Source organism: Prionailurus viverrinus, chromosome A1 (genome assembly GCF_022837055.1).
Source record: "Prionailurus viverrinus isolate Anna chromosome A1, UM_Priviv_1.0, whole genome shotgun sequence".
Classification (NCBI taxonomy): Eukaryota; Metazoa; Chordata; class Mammalia; order Carnivora; family Felidae; genus Prionailurus; species Prionailurus viverrinus.
In genome coordinates, this window is record NC_062561.1 from 115,875,339 (window position 1) to 115,891,794 (window position 16,456).

A 16,456-nucleotide genomic window follows, 5' to 3' on the forward strand; every position below is an offset into this window, starting at 1 on the left:
CGTTATACAAAGCAGTGGCCCTACAGTTTGTTGGGTGATTTGAGCATTTAAGGAAATGTTTATATGCTTATTAATCCAGCAACTTCGGGTATTCTGAACCATGAACGCTTCTCGTGAAATGTGAACCACCACTTGCTAGATAAAGAAGTCTCCAGGTTCCCCATTTCATTTTGTTTACATCTTACATTATTGTTTACATCTTAATTACAAATATAATATAGATTCATTGGAAGAAAAATCACACAAAACAGAAAATAAAAAGCTTCCCTGCTGTTAGTGGCTTCATTCCTCCTACAAATTTTTGGTGATTTCAGCTTTTAAGTTAGACCATTTAGTTTGTACCATGAAACGCTCTAAAACACTCTCTCTAAAGTTCTGTGGGTACCACAGAATTGGGAACCAGTTTCCACTCTCAAGAAGCTTTCGATTCTATTAGGGAAACAGGAAAGAACTGGCATACACAGAGAATTACAGGTATTTAAGAATTGGTTTAGGAGTCCAGACAAATGCTAATAAAGTTGAAAGGAAAAAACTTTGTGGACTGGAGTTAGGCAAGGAAGAAATTAAGAAGGAGGTAGTCAATAATGAAAAAAATTGAAGGCAGCTAGAGGATGTGGAGGAGGCAGGGGCACATCACAGAGATAGATTCAAAAGAAATGCTCAAGGGACAAGTTAATTAAGCCAAGTGGTACCTCCCTACCAGAATGAAGTCTTGGTTTCTGCAGTAGTCAGGATGGCTAGTCAGGCTTAGAGCTCATTCTCCATTTGTCATTAATTGCCATTTGAAAAAATATATCAGACTTTGAATGCAGCCTTAAAAGCTACAGCTATCCAACTCCCTAGGGCCAATCTTGGCTAATATGCTAATCAACTTATCAGATATAAAATTGTTTGGGCACCTCCCCTGTCACTAGAGGAGTGTGAAAAATTAGTTCTTGGAGTCAAGAGATCAGAACTACTCCTTGGAGTCACATTTGGACTTTTATCAAACGCTGACATCTCCAATGTCTGACCTCATCCCAATCTCTAATCTTCTATTTTCTGGGCCATCAGCTGGGACTGGGAGTTGGGGGGGTGACACATACTTATTTCCACAACTCAACTTTAGATTTTAAAGGGTCAAAGAACGGTATCTGAATCATCCACTGTTACACCATTAATAGTAACAACAGCACTCACCACACCACCCCCATGTGGAAAAACATTTCATTTCCTGGGTACAAGCTTTTTCTTTTGTTTCTTCATTTATTCTTTCGGTAATTATTTCCTAGCTCTCAGTACGAGGTTCTGTGCTATATACTAGGGAGACAACCAGATTGGGATAGAAAGCAAATCCTATCCTTCTCATACAGTCTAAGGTTATCAACAATAAACAGGTAATCAAACAAAGATATAACCGCAAATTGAGATGAATGCTGTGAAGAAGCAAAAGGAATTTAAGAGGAATTTAAGATACGACAGAGAGAGCCTGGAGATTTTATTAATACGAATATGTTCAGTTGCAAGTAACATAATAAATACTACCACTGATTTTTTAAAAACAAAGACATTTATCTCTCCCGAAAGAAGTATGGAAGTAGACGGTTCCTAAATCAGTATAGTGGCTACACTCTATCATAAAGGACTCAGTCTCCTTCTATCTTTTCCCCTCTTTTATTTCTGTGCCTCAGCATGTTGACTTTTTGTCCTTGGGCTTCTCACCTCACTAATCTAAACTGCTATACTTCTAAAACAACTGCAATCAAGGAATAAAGAGGTGGCCAGAGTCTCCTTACTTTCTTTTTAACTAATCTCTACACCCACCATGGGGCTCGAACTCAAGACCCCAAGAGCAAGAGTCGCATGCTCTACTGACTGAGCCAGCCAGGTGCCCCTGGACTTTTTATAAGAGAGCAAAATCCTTCTGAGAAGCTTTATAAGCAAACATCTCTTTGGTCAGAGCTGGGTCACATGCACATCTCTAAATCAATCTACATCCACAGAGATTGGGATTAGTGTGCTTGGTTTAGATTATTCATTTCCTAGCAGTAGGAGAGTGAACCCTCCCTCTCTGAACATGTTGCTGTCCTCACAATTATCCAAGTTCCTTAAAATAGATCTTAAAAAAGGGAAATCATTTTTTAGTAGACACAATAGTGAAAATAAAAATCCAAAAGATTCATTCACCAAGTAAGTAACTAAATAGAGACAAAGACGACTCAAACATCCCTCAAAAGTTTCAAGCTTGGGTAACTACGACAATCACACTGCCAAGAATAGATAAAAAGAGAATGTGGGAGGAAAAACTTAGTTTGTGAGAGAGACAGAAAGTAATTCCACTTTTTTCTCCTTGAGTTTGAGGTGCAATTAGACTGGTAGAAATGGAGGATGAGACTTGAGGGAAGAGCTAGACTTCAACATTCATACTGGAATCATCCACAATGAGGCAGGATTTGAAAACATGGGGATAGACAGAACCACTGGTACAGAAAAGGGAGAGAGCAAAGGGAAAATGTCAGAAAAAATCTTGGTGAATAGCTATAATTAGGAAATAGTAACATGATGATGTTGCCATAAAAGGAAAAGGAGAGGAAATAATTAATTTCAGAAATACAAGAATCAAAGGACCACAATCACATGGCAGCCAAGAAGTTTCTTTTTCTTTTTTTTTTTCTTTTTTTTTTCCAATATTTTATCTTTAGGAGCGCCTGGGTGGCTCAGTCAGTTGAGCGTCCAACTTCGGCTCAATTTATGATCTCATAGTCTGTGAGTTTAAGCCCCGCATCAGGCTCTGTGCTGACAGCTCGGAGCCTGCAGCCTGCTTCGGATTCTGTGTCTCCCTCTCTCTCTGACCCTCCCCCGTTCATGGTCTGTCTCTGTCTCAAAAATAAATAAACGTTAAAAAAAAAAGATTTTATTTTTAAATAACGTCTACCCAACATAGGGCTCGAACCCACACCCCCAAGATCAAGAGTTGCATGCTCCACTGACTGAGCCAGCCAAGTGCCCCAAGAAGTAGTTTCCAAAGGAAAGGAGTGATTGACATTGTTGACTGCTACAGAGATGTTAATGATTCCAAAATACTCTTGAAAATTTTCAGGAATGGTAGGAACATAATGCTCATGTGCACTTAATTGGATCACTTTTTGTCTATTCTTTTAATGAGTTTGGAAGGGAAGGAACATATAGGTTGTCATGCTGGAGGCAACAGTAAAGTGGTAGTGGTAAGGAGCCATTGGATAAGTAATTGAGAACATTGTGAACTAAGAGGAAGGAGCCTGGAGAGAGGGGAGAAGGTGAGGAACACTGATGGAAGGGGAAAATAGATGTACAGAGGCTGGAGCTCACGTTAAGGCTAAAAGCCAGGTTCAGCAGTAGAGATGAGAATGTGAATAATGGAAGTAGTCAGAGAACATAAGATGTTGAAAAAAATGGGAAATGAATTTCAAGGTGTGTAGTGAATAACAGAAGTAAGGATAAAGGTCAAGAGAGGGGAGAATGTTAATCCCCAGCAAACTCATAAAAGCCATCAAGAAAGAGAAGAGAAGATGTAGATGGGCACTGAAATTCACTAAGGATGGCAGGATAAACATCTGGAAGCTGGAGGCCAACAGGAAGAGATGGGACTCGGTGATAAGACACTGGCCAAATGGCAAAAAAATGAATTGGTAAAACTTTAGTGGGAAGAGTATAACTGAGGAAACCAGAAGGACAAGAAAGCATGGCGTAAAGAGTACAGGGTCAGGCGCAGGGGAGACATTCATTTTATAAGGAGATGTAACTAACATAAAATCTGCTAAGGAGGTTCCTAGGCAGATGACCAGAAGAGACAGGAAAGAACAGAATCCTATTCCAGGGATCCATCATAACAGAATTTAATTGCAGTATGACTGAGGGCACATGTACATCCCTCTTTGTACCAGGCACTGGTCCATGACCCCTATGAACTGTGGAGAGTTCAAACAGAAGTACTGCCTTCAGTGAGAACCTACAACCCCATATAATTGCATAATAACACATACATATGCAGATGAGAATGTGAATTACTAAAGATGGATACAGAACATGAAAACGATGGAAAAGGGGGCACGAGAACAGCAAAAGCCAGCGTTCCCTGGGGCAAGCACACCAATTTCTTGATAATTTAACTCCTGACAGATAAAAGGTAAAAGCTACACATGGAGAGGTAAGAGGAAACAAAAGAAGGTAGCCTGCACTTTGGCAGAGAAGCCAAAGTATTTCTTACTTTGAGAAATAAAACTGAAACCAGATTACAGGAGGCTGCATGGCGTCTCAAATTCACTAGGCCTTTCAGAGACTTCTCACACACAGAAGCACAAATTACTTGTCCAGAATTCCAGAGATTCCTGGTAAGTCAGACTGTACACAAACAGACCCAAGTGCCCTTATGAGATGATATCAGGTCAGAGAAAGGCCAGTGAAAATAACTGACTTGAAGAATAAAAAAGGAAGCAGAACAGAGAGAGAAGGAAAGAGAGGGAGATGGGGGGAGGCGGGGGGAAGGGGCAGTGAGATGGGGAAGGAAGAAAGAAACCATGAAAAAATGAAGCTGCCAAAGGCATCAGACCCCAATCTCCCTATCTCTGCCTATCTTCTTATGCAAGAGAGTGACCAGTCTTATACAAAGGCAACAAACAGCAAAAAAATGAGTGTCTGTGACCCATACGTAAGTGTGAATAATATTTAAGTAAGGGAACAGGGGCCATGTCACATTCACTGGCCATGTCAATTGCATTTACGTCAACTCTTTCTTCTTGATCTTGTAATAATTGCCTCATGTTTAACATAAGGCAAGATATCTCTTTATCCACAGAAATGTGTGTGGAGGCTTTATTAAGCAATTAACCCAAGTAGGCAAATAAACACCCTCATGAAACATCAAGATTAGTACCAAGATATATATGTGGTAGGACAGAACCAGAGAAGAAAATTAGGAAGATAAAGGTTTATACTGTGAAAACAAAAGAAATAAAAATTGCCTTACAGTGAAAACTCAATAGTAAAAAGGACACATAGTGAACATGATGATGTTATACCCCTTATCATTGACAGGAGCTTTATAATCGTTTTCACAGGACATGTTGTATATTGTGTTATTTCATATTCACTCAACCTTCTGCGATGCAGAGAACAGCTATCATTGTTTTTAGTTAACAAATGAAAAAGTGAGGCTTTGGGGTCCCTGGGTGGCTCAGTCGGTTGGGTGGCTGACTTTGGCTTGGGTCATGATCTCACGGTCCATGGGTTCGAGCCCCGTGTTGGGCTCTGTGCTGACAGCTCAGAGCCTGAAGCCTGCTTCAGATTCCATGTCTCCCTCTCTCTCTGCCCCTCCCCCACTTGCACTCTCTCAAAAATGAGTAAAAATATTAAAAATTTTAAAAAAAGAAAAAAAGAAAAGGTGAGGCTTAGAAAGGTGAAATCACTTGACTGTGGGCAAACAATCAGTAAAGAACAGACACTGGACTTGAACCTAGATCTTCTGACTCTTGGTGCTGTGGTCTGACTGGTCGTCCCAAAAACTCGAACTTCTGGACTGAGCAGCATTCTTGCCCATAAGCAGAAAACAAGGAGGAAAGATGCCTAAATAACACTGAGACTATGTTTTCAACATGCTCACTATCCCTTGAATGCCCTCTTGACAAAGAGCAAGCTCAACCAATCACACACTGTGTGTGTGCGCACGTGCGTATACACGCATGGTATGTGTGTGCATACCTATATGCCGGGGGCAGGTAAGAAGCTGCAAAACCAACACTTAGGACATCAACAGTAAGTCATGAATATCAGGTTAGAGCACTGAAGCCTGCCTCTCTGCATGGAAACAGTTACCTTGCATCAAGTTCCTCTTTGCATAAAACAATGACATTTTCATGATGTTTAGGAGCCTGCTTTTGGCTTCCAAAAGCTCTGGCGCCATACCATGCTGTCACTGTAACTGCCCTCCAGTGAGCCATCAAAAGCTTGGCTAGAATATTTTAAATACAGCAGTTTGCTTGCCACCAAAACACTAAGTTGCGATATTTTATATTTATCTCTATTTAAATTTTAGTGATGCTGCATAAATGTTAACGTGGTCTTATGCTAATACAATCACAGAGAAGTCTTAATAATACCATGTACTGGCACACCCCCATGGTGAGTTATGGCCTGCTAACCAGACCTAATGCATGCTTCTCAAGTCATTTAGTTAGTTCCTTTTAAATAAGATGTGACATCAAGAATGTTACACAGTTTCCCCCAAGAAATGAGTTTCCAGAAGCAATGGCAAGGGACATTTGCTCATATTGAAAGTAGAAAGAAGGTACTTGGGATTACAGGAAAGAATTCCATAAAGAGTCTGGGGAGAGAGCTTACTAATGTTTGATTTAGTTATTTCATGGCTTTTGAGAAACAAAAAGTGAGCCTCAGTAAGTTCTCAAGCTTTTAAAGCCCTGAAGGTAAGACCCTGGACTTCTCTCTAGGGCTGAAATCACAATGTTACCAATGACAAACTCACAGTTTCTCTACCATTCCAGTGGATGCACATGCAAACATTTCCTTGGGCTTCCTAAGAGCCTGTCTAGGCCTGGTAGACGAGACTGAGGGAGGTGGAGGGCCCTGGAAGCCACAGCCTTGACTGTCAACAATACAGCCACAGGATAACCAGGGCTTGAATATCAAGGCACGTTAGCCATAAGGGACACAAAGACGTGCAGGGTGCTCAGCCTTCCCTCATGCAACAATTCTTCTAGCCTTCCCAGCTTTGCCCCTCAATTTACTAAAAAAAGATGCTGAAGCCTTTCACAATGAGAAGGCACCAGAGATTCTGATTAAACGACAATAAACATGGATGACAGGCAAAGGAAATCTTTTCAAAACAAAGCCTGCAATGGTAGAAATGTTCAAAATAGCCTTTCTGCTGCAACATCTTAATCCCAGCACTCAAGCAGAACAACCCCTAACAGCTACCACCCATGCCCGTGCAGCAAGATCCAGAATACTGGTTATTTTAGAGGCACAGGAACAGATAGGAACAGATTTTCAAAAATGAAAGGAACTACAGCTACCAAGGACCAACTGCAGCTTGAAGACGTCTTGACCTTTTTAGTATAGTGATGTAGTACCCAAAAACCTTTTTGCATCCACCCTTTAGAGATGCTGCCTCCCCAGTCCTCTTGCCTTATCAGTTTTCTAGGATAAGCCAGAATAAGTGAAATTAAAACAAATCCCAACCCAGAGAGTACAAAAACCTGATTGCATGTTGACTGGTACCAGACAATCAGAAGACATAATCCCCTCCAAGAGGCCCCCTTGGTCAGGTTCATCATTTATTCATCACCAGACATGGCTTCGCTGCAAAAGGATCAACTCTTAGAGTTCATTCCTTCCCACCCAACTAGCTATGGTTGCTGTAACTTTTTATTGCTTTGAATACAAAAGAATGTGACCTATAGTACATTATTAAATGTCCTTAAGAGAAGGCAGAACAGAAAGTTGTACATGGTAAAAATATCTACTCGGAGTAAGGGCAGAATCAAATTCTTACTCTCGTTTCATTAGGATTACACTAAAATGTGGATAGGCACGTGCAAGAAAGAGTTAAAGTGTAACCTTCTTCCAGGCCAATCAGGCCAAAAATAAAGCTATACTTCACCTGAAGGACCCCGACAATTCTGCCAATGGGATGTCCATCCATGTCATGCCGCTCACCTGGAAAAGGCAGCCCCCAGCACAAATGCAGCATACTCCTTCACCAGGGGCTCTGTGCTGTTCAGCCCATTGATCACCACTTGAAGGCCACCGAAGGAAAGCAGGTCCTGTGCATTATCCATCTGTAACAAAGACATGGCTTAGTACAGTCCAGCCATCAAGGATTTCTGCCTTTCTTTTGGTGACTATTCTAAAAGCCTAAAAAATCAAGTAAAAACCAATGGAGACCTTTCTAACTGGAAAAAGATATGTAAAAACAACCTAAATTCATAAATTTGAGATTTCTGAATTCATCTAACATGATTTTCGAGCACCTGTGTGGAAATGGCAGAAATGGCACCTAGTTATTGTTTATGCCAAACATGTCCTAGAAAATTCTACAACCATAATGAATCACAAAGCTTACTCCAAATGTACAAGCTGTTAACACAAAGATCTGACATCGTCAGGACTAGTAAATAGTGCCATGCTTCCTATTGATGTCTAGTCCTAATGCAGGCAGTGGAAGCAGCAGACACACACACAAAAAAAGGCTTTTTCAAATTTTGTTATTATTATTGTTTAAATGTTTATTTTTGAGAGGAAGAGAGAGAGCATGAGCAGGGGAGGTGCAGAGTGGGGGGGGGGGTCGGGGGGAGAAGATCTGAAGTGGGCTCTGTGCTGACAGGAGAGAGCCTTATGCAGGGCTCCAACTCACAAACCATGATAACATGACTTGAGCCCAAGTTGGATGCTTAACTGACTGGTGCCACCCAGGCACCCCAAAGGCTGTTTTTTAATTAGAAGTCAAGGGACTATGTAACATGAACCCTGTTGCACAGGGAGGGGGGTCTAGCAGAGTGCTAGAGGAAGAATACCAATAATACCTCCTCTCCTCTCTCTTCCTCACTTCATACAGTCTAAGGCTGACTCACTGTGAGGGCACTCATGATAAAATGTATACAGAAGTCTCTCTCAAAGGCTATATAGTGTGATAAAATTCTATCAAACAGCACTGGTCTAGGCTATCCTTTAAGGTCCAAAGCCCCAAGTCTAGACTCTCTTTTATTCTAAAGGGAATATCATGCCCCAGGCCTCATTAATATCCTGGAACAAGAACACTCAACTTGCTCAGAAAGGTCACTGGATCCGGTTTCCCTCATGCAGTAACTATGGTCTCCACTGGAAATACCTTTGTTGATACAAAGGCTGCCTCCTGCCCACAAGTGGATTCCACTCTACAAATCATCAGGACAATGCAGGAAGCTAGAGCCCAACAATGTATCTGCTACCCACCTTTTTCCTCCAGATGCCACAGAGCCACTTCCTAACTTTGTCCTTCTAAACTAGACAAAGGCTCTAACAGAGAAACTGAGTTTGAAGGACTTTGATTCTTCCTGTGTTTCTGAGTGGAACTAGCCTGTTTTTACCACTTCGAAGATCATTTTTATATATTCTGATATCATCTCCACAAGAGCAGTTTTATTTTCTGTCTGTCCACTCTTGTAGATCCAGTGATTACAACAGCGTCGAGTATATAATTAGGTACTCAATAAATAATCGGGTTTTTAAAAATGTTTATTTTTGTGAGAGAAAGAGAGGTAGTGTGGGAGCAGGACAGGGGAGGGGGGGTATCCAAAACAGGCTCTGTGCTGATAGCAGGGAGCCTAACATGGGGCTAGAACTCGTGAACTGTGAGATCATGACCTGAGCTGAAGTCTGGCCCTTAACGGACTGAGCCACCCAGGAACCCCAATAAATAACTGTTAAACCAACAAACAAATCTGATCAAAAAAAAAAAAATGTTACTGCAATAAAGTCTACTGTGAATTAAAAAAAAGGCAACTTGGGGTATCTGTGCCAACAAAATGGATGGATCCCTGGTACCAGAGACCTAAAGACCTGGCCAATCCAGGGTCCTGAACAAGCATCGAGTCTGCTGTGCCATAACGGACCTAAGCCAGGGCTGGGATTTTTCTGTCCCAATCCGTCCTTATGAAGAGGAGTGATTACTGGGCCATAGGCCAGCCAACTAGGGAGACTGAGAGTTGACTGTTTGCTGACATAAGCACTAATAATACTTCAAGAGCCTTCCTTTCTCACATACTCTAATTTTAAAACCTAAGAACGCACTGCCTCTTTTTGATCCTCCCTCCTCCAAGTTTTCTGGATAACAAAGCCATGGCTCAGAGCCCTGTCATTCCATGCCTGGGGTGGCCACTTGTCAAACCTGGTAGGAGTTCTTAATGGAGCAGCTGCCAGTCTAACAGCCGCAGAGCAACACAGCCCGGAGTCCTAGAGGTTCTGATGCAGATGTAGTTTATCTTTATTACTACAAAGACAATTCAGGGTGTTATAAATTCTAACATTTAGATAAGCACCTCAATCTCTTCAATATGTTTTCTCATTTGTTATTTCACTGAAGATGAGGAAGAATCATTCTGCTCACTGCACACCCAGAAGATCTAGCTTCAAAATCTGGGCCCTGCTCAGTATCACACAGGAGAAGTCATCATCAGGGCCCAGGTCTGCAGTTCCCCATCTAGATCTGGGGCCATAACTTTCCCCAGGCTGCCTTCAGTTTGGGGAAGGACAGGTGGACAGAAACTCAAGGCAGAGGGAGGAAGGGCGGGCATGAATAAGGAAACTGTGCCAACACTCTGGCAAAAAAGAGAGAACAGAGCACTGGACAGGCAATGAGAGTATAGGAAACAGAGAAAGGGAGAAATGATGGTTAATAACTGATGAGTCATGTGAGGGGAGGCAAACATACTGCCCTAGGGTACATGGGGCAGACAGAGGCTGTACCTCATAAATAACTATTTTCCAAATACACAGTTTAGCTTTTCACAAATCTTGTTTAATAATTCCAATATAGCTGTGAAGAGTCCTAGGGCAGAGCCTGTTTGGATCCTTGAAGCCTGTGGCTCCTCAAAGTTTCTAAACAGTGAGTCTAGAACCAGAGTGGACTGGTGAAGTTTCTGGCAAGGGGAGTCCTATCTTCCTTAAAGCTAGCACTTTATTACCCAACTCCCCATCACAACTAGAATTAAAGGTTAAGCTGTGTCTCCTTTAATTCCCCTGTGAAATCACAATTCAACACTGTGGTATGATAGCCTGACATACCAGCCCAAAGCGAAAACCTTGTATTTCTAATCTAAAGGCCGATGACTCAGAACATTTATGACTCTTCTGCCAACAGAGCCAAGTTTGGCCTCACGAGGAAAATGGTTCCAGGGCTGACCTCAAACTAAGTTATGTGATGTTGAAGAAACTTTTTACCCCACCTAGTAACCCATGAAAGCAGAATAGAACGTCACCCTAGAGAGGACCCGCCACCAGATAACTGGCAGGCTTGCATGAGAAAAAAAATTATGGAGGGCGCCTGGGTGGCTCAGTCGGTCAAGTGTCCAACTTCAGCTTAGGTCATGATCTAGCGGTTTCTGAGTTCAAGCCCCGCATCGGGTTCTGTGCTGACAGCTCGGAGCCTGGAGCCTGTTTCAGATTCTGTGTCTCGCGCTCTCTCTGCCCCTCCCCTGCTCATGTTCTCTCTCTGTCTCAAAAATAAATAAAACATTTAAAAAAAAGTGTTTTTTTTGTCTGGGCCCTGCTAGCCTCCTGGGTACTCACTGCCCTGTGGATATAAGTTCTCCAGTGATTTTGGCCTTTTATGCTCAACTAAAGTCAGGGCCTATAGAAACCTGATACCTAAAGATCCACCCAAGTATGTTAAGTGAGAAAAAAATAAAAGCTGCCAAGATCAGAGCAGGACTGAGTTGGCCACTAACCCCTAGGATCCTTAATCCTTTAAATATCTGCAACGGAAAAGCTGTTGGAATTCTTGTTTTTCACCCTGGAGAGAAAGACAGGAAAAGGGAAAGAGAACTCAGGCCCACTTTCTCTCTAAGAGGATCATAGACCTGCTATTTGAGGCCTGAGAAAGAGTTATGAGCAAAGAAAGAAGATGAAGAGGCCACATCATAATTCCTGCAGATAGAGTATACACTCATCCTCTCTCATCACAAAGGCAGGCAAAATACTAAAGAAAGAAAGAATGTCTTTTAGCCTAGTTTATAGAGAACAAGGACGCAGTCATGCGTGGGAGGATGCTGAAGATCTGTATCTTGATGAGGATCTCAAACAAGCTTTTGATTATGATTACACAGTCTTCCTGGGCCACCATCATCCCTAGTCTGAATTACCGCAATAGCCTCCTGTCTGGTTTCCGTGCTTCTACCCACACCCCCTGCCTCCAGTCTAATTCTTAACAAAATGGACAGAGGGATCCTTTAAAGCCAAGTCAGAGCATGTTGTTCTTATGCTCAACAGCCTTTAATAATGTTCAGTTTCATATTCTTTTCCATGGTCTACAAGGCACCCCATTATCTTCCTCTCATTATCTAAGCTTCATCTATTTCCCTCTCTTCTTTCAGCTCCAACTACATGGACTTGCTCTGATTCCATAAACACACTACACATGCTCCCACCTTAAGGGTTTGGTACTTGCTGTTTCTCCTGCCTGAGATGCTCCTTTCCAACACTGCCAGTCCTTACCAAGATCTACCTTTATTTTCCTATAGCATTTTTCAAATTTAAACACACCATCTATAATTTATTTATGAGTTACATTTATTATCTATCTGTCTCTGCTATACGGTAAGCTCCAATTTTGCTCACTATATGTATTTTAAGTGCCTGTAATAGGTCTTGGTACTTAACTGGCATTCAATAAATTAATTTATTGAATAATAAACAGGTTCTCTTGGCTCCTTCTCCTTAGATCTACCTAAGCCCTTCTGAGCTTCATTCAAATGATACCAGTATCCTGGAAGAGGCAGAGTGACCAAAAGGTAAAGAGCACAGTTTTGGGTCAGACAGACCTTACTGCAGATCCCAGCTCTAGCACTCACTAACTGGGTGAACGTGGGCAATCTCAGATGTGACCTGTGTCTTACTTGCCTCAGTTATAAAATGGAACTAATAACAACACCCACTCAAAAGGCAGCTGTGGAATCCAACGAAATGATGTGTACAAAGTACTTGAGTAAGTGGCTTGTCTGTGGTAATGCTCAATAAATATTAACTATTATAATTATGGCCCAAGTGTGATCAGTCCTTTCCCTGCTATAAACTCTCTAACGAGTCTTAAAATTAAGGATAAAATCATAAAGAGCCTGCTATTCCCAACTCCACCTCTCTGAAACTCTAACTTTTTCACTTTAGGTATGCTATCCTATCTAGTATTTCCCAGGTCCTCAGTCTCACCAAGCTCTCTCTTCTCTACCTTAGACTCTTTGCACATGTTATTTCCCCTGCCTAAAGTAATCTGATCCAAGGGTTGGCAAACTTTTCCAAAGGGGCTGACAGTAATTATTTTTGGCTTTTGTGAACCATAGGGTTTCTGACACAACTATTAAACTCTGCATTGTACCATAAAAATAGCCCCCACAATAGAATACATTAAAAAACAGGTGTGGCTGTGTCCCAATAAAACTTTATCTACAAAAGCCTTTTTCAACACCTCTAACTAGGCTAAGTTCCCTATTATATACTTCCACATTACACTCTGGAGCCATTATCACAATCTTAAATTTGAATTATCTCATTATTAAATTTTTCATTCTTCAATTGTTGTCTATTTTGCCTCTGCTGTATCATCACTGTTGAAAAAATAATGGAGGTTAACATTCCCAATGAAAAAGAGATTAGCCCTCCCTTCTAGAATTTATCTTAGTATAATAGCTATTGGTCTAGGTTAAAAGTACTATATGCCCTGAGAGAGAAGTAAAGATGGTGATGCTATTTCCTTAGGATTCAGGGCAAGGAGGTTTGTTGTCAGAGAGGTTAGTTAAAAGTCAGATTTATGGACAAAGAAATACATTACCTGATGGACATAATATTCAAGATCAAAGAGTGCAGCAATCTTCTCTTCTAGGCTGGAGCTGGAACTATTGAATTTGTTGATCAGCCGTACCATGATCTGCATGTCAGTCTCAATGACAACATTCAGCTCCTCAAAGTCCTTCTTCAGCTCCTCAATGGGGCGAAAGAGCCGTTTAATCTTGGCCTGTCTTGCCTAAGCAGATAATTGAAGCAAAGAGATAATTAGGTCAATTGGAGACATTTCCCCAAGACTCTTGTGGTCTACCATGGATGCCCATTTTCAAACAACTACTGCTCCAGAATTCAAAACCTTCTTTCATCTGTACTATCCAAAAATCCTACCCCAGGAATATCTCATCTTATTGCACTTCACTTTGCCACACTTAGAGATAATACATTTTTTAAAAATTTAAAGTCTGTGGTAACCTGCATTTAGCAAGGCTATCAGCACCATTTTCCCAACAACATTTGCTCATTTTGTGTCTGTCACATTTTGGTAATTCTTGGACTATATCAAACTTTTTCATTATTATTATATTTGTTACTGTGCTCTATGATTAGTGGTTTTTGAGATTACTACTGTAACTGTTTTGGGTTAACAAACCACACCCATATGACAGTGAACTTAAGTGATCAATGTTATGTATGTTCTGAATGTTCCACTGACAGGCAATTCCCCCATCTCTCTACCTCTTTTCGGGCCTCCTTATTTCCGGAGACACAGTGATAATAAAATCAGGCCAATTAATAACCTTACAATGGGTTCTTAAGTGTTCGAGTGAAAGCAAGAGTCTCACGTCTCATTTTAAATAAAAATCTAGAAATGATCAAGCTTAGTAAGGAAGGCACATCAAAAGAAGAGATAGCAAAAGACAAGCCTCTTGTGCCAAACAATTAGCCAAGGTGGGAATACCAAGAGTTCCTGAAGGAAATTCAAAGCGCTACTCTAGTGAACACAGGAACAATAAGAAAGCAAAACAGTCTTATTGCTGATATGGAGAAAGTTTTAGCGCTCTGGATAAAAGATCAAACCAGTCACAACATTTCCTTAAGCCAAAGCCTAATCCAGAGGAAGGCCCTAAACTCACTTTAATTCTATGAATGCTGAGAGAGGTGAGGAATCTGCAGAAGAAAAACTTAGAGGCTAGCGGAGATTGGTTCATGAGGCTTAAGAAAACAAGCCACCTCCATAACATACAAGTGCAAGGTGAAGCAAAAGTGCTGATATAGAAGATGCAGCAAGTTTTCCAGAAGATATAGCTAATTCATGAAGGTGGCTATATTCAGCAACAGATTTGCAATGTAGATGAAATAGCCCTCTATTGGAAGAAGATGCCATCTAGGACTTATATAGTTAGAGAGGAGAAATCAATGCCTGGCTTCAAAGCACAGGCTGATTTTCTTGTTAGGGGCTAATGTAGCTGGTGACTTTAAGTTGAAACCAGTGTTTATTTACTTCTAAAAATCCAAGGTCCCTAAGAATTAAGCTAAATCTATCAGGCCTGTATTCTATAAATAGAACAAAGCCTGAATGACAGCATGTCTGTTTACAACATGGTTTACTCAATTATGGTGAGACCACTGTTGAGACATACTGCTCAGGAAAAAAAAATCCTTTCAAAACATTATTGCTTATGGACAATGCACCTGGTCACCCAAGAGCTCTGATGGAGAGGTACAACGAGATTAATGTTGTTTTCATGCCTGCTAACATAACATCTATTCTGCAGCCCATGGATCAAGGATTCACTTCAACTTTTAAGTTCCAATTAGAATATTAAGAAAATACATTATGTAAGTCTACAGCTGCCATAGGTAATGATTCTCCTAATGGAACTGGGCCAAGTAAAGTGAAAACCTGTTGGAAAGGATTCACAGTTCTAGATACCATTAAGAACATTGTTGATTTATGAGAAGAGGTCAAAAAATCAACATTCACGGGAGTTTGGAAAAAGGAGGTTCCAGCTCTCATGGATGAATGTGAGGAGTTCAAGACCTCAGTGGAAGAAGTCACTGCAGATGTGGGAGAAATATCTAGAGAATCAGAATTAGAAGTGGAGCCTGAAGATGTGACTAAACTGTTACAATAGGATGATGAAACTTTAGCAAATGAGGAGTCACTTCTCACGGATGAGCAGAGACAGTGGTTGCCTGACATGGAATCTACTCCTGGTGAATGTGCTGTAAAGAAAGTTGAAAAATGCCAACAAAGGATTTAGAATATTCCGTAAACTTAGTTGATAAAACAGCAGCACGGTTTGAGAGAACTGACTCCCAATTTTTTGAGACAAGTTCTACTGTGGGTAGAATGTTATCAAACAGCATCACATGCTACAAAGAAACTGTTCATGAAATTCTTCAATGTGGCAAACTTCACTTACTGTAAGAAACTGCCACAGCCACCCTAAAATTCAGTGGCCACTATCCTCATCAGTCAAGCAGCCATCAGCATTGAGGCAGGACAGTCCCCAAGCAAAAGGATTACAACTCACTAAAAGCTCAGGTGGTTGGCATTTTTCAGCAATAAGCTCCTTTTTTAAAAAAATTTTTTAAGCTCATTTTTTTATTTTTGAGAGAGAGAACAAGCAAGGGAGGGGCAGAGAAAGAAAAGGAGGCACAGAATCCGAAGCAGGCTCCAGGCCCCGAGCTGTCAGCACAGAGCCTGACGCAGGGCTCGAACCCACAAACCTTGAGATCATGACCCGAGCCAAAGTCAGGCACCCAACCAACTGAGCCACTCAGGCACCCCAGCAATAAAGTTTTTTTGAACTAAGGTATGTATATTGGTTTTTTTAGACATAATGCTATCCTACACTTAACAGAGTACAGTATAAAATAAACATAACTTTTATATGCCCTGGGAAACCAAAAAATTAATCCAACTTGCTTTATTGCAGTGGCCTAG

General features: G+C 41.1%; 1 protein-coding gene across 6 annotated transcripts in view; it reads right to left on the reverse strand.

Annotated features, from left to right (window-relative positions):
• Positions 1 to 16,456, reverse strand: part of SIL1 (SIL1 nucleotide exchange factor) — a 286,621-nt gene that overhangs the window by 65,050 nt on the left and 205,115 nt on the right. For all 6 annotated transcript variants that reach the window (XM_047831100.1, XM_047830845.1, XM_047830696.1 and 3 more), the window contains 2 exons: positions 13,553 to 13,744; positions 7,690 to 7,811 (listed from right to left, as the gene is read on the reverse strand). In XM_047831100.1, coding sequence (XP_047687056.1) covers positions 7,690 to 7,811; positions 13,553 to 13,744 — 314 coding nt within the window. The remainder of the gene's footprint in view (positions 1 to 7,689; positions 7,812 to 13,552; positions 13,745 to 16,456) is intronic.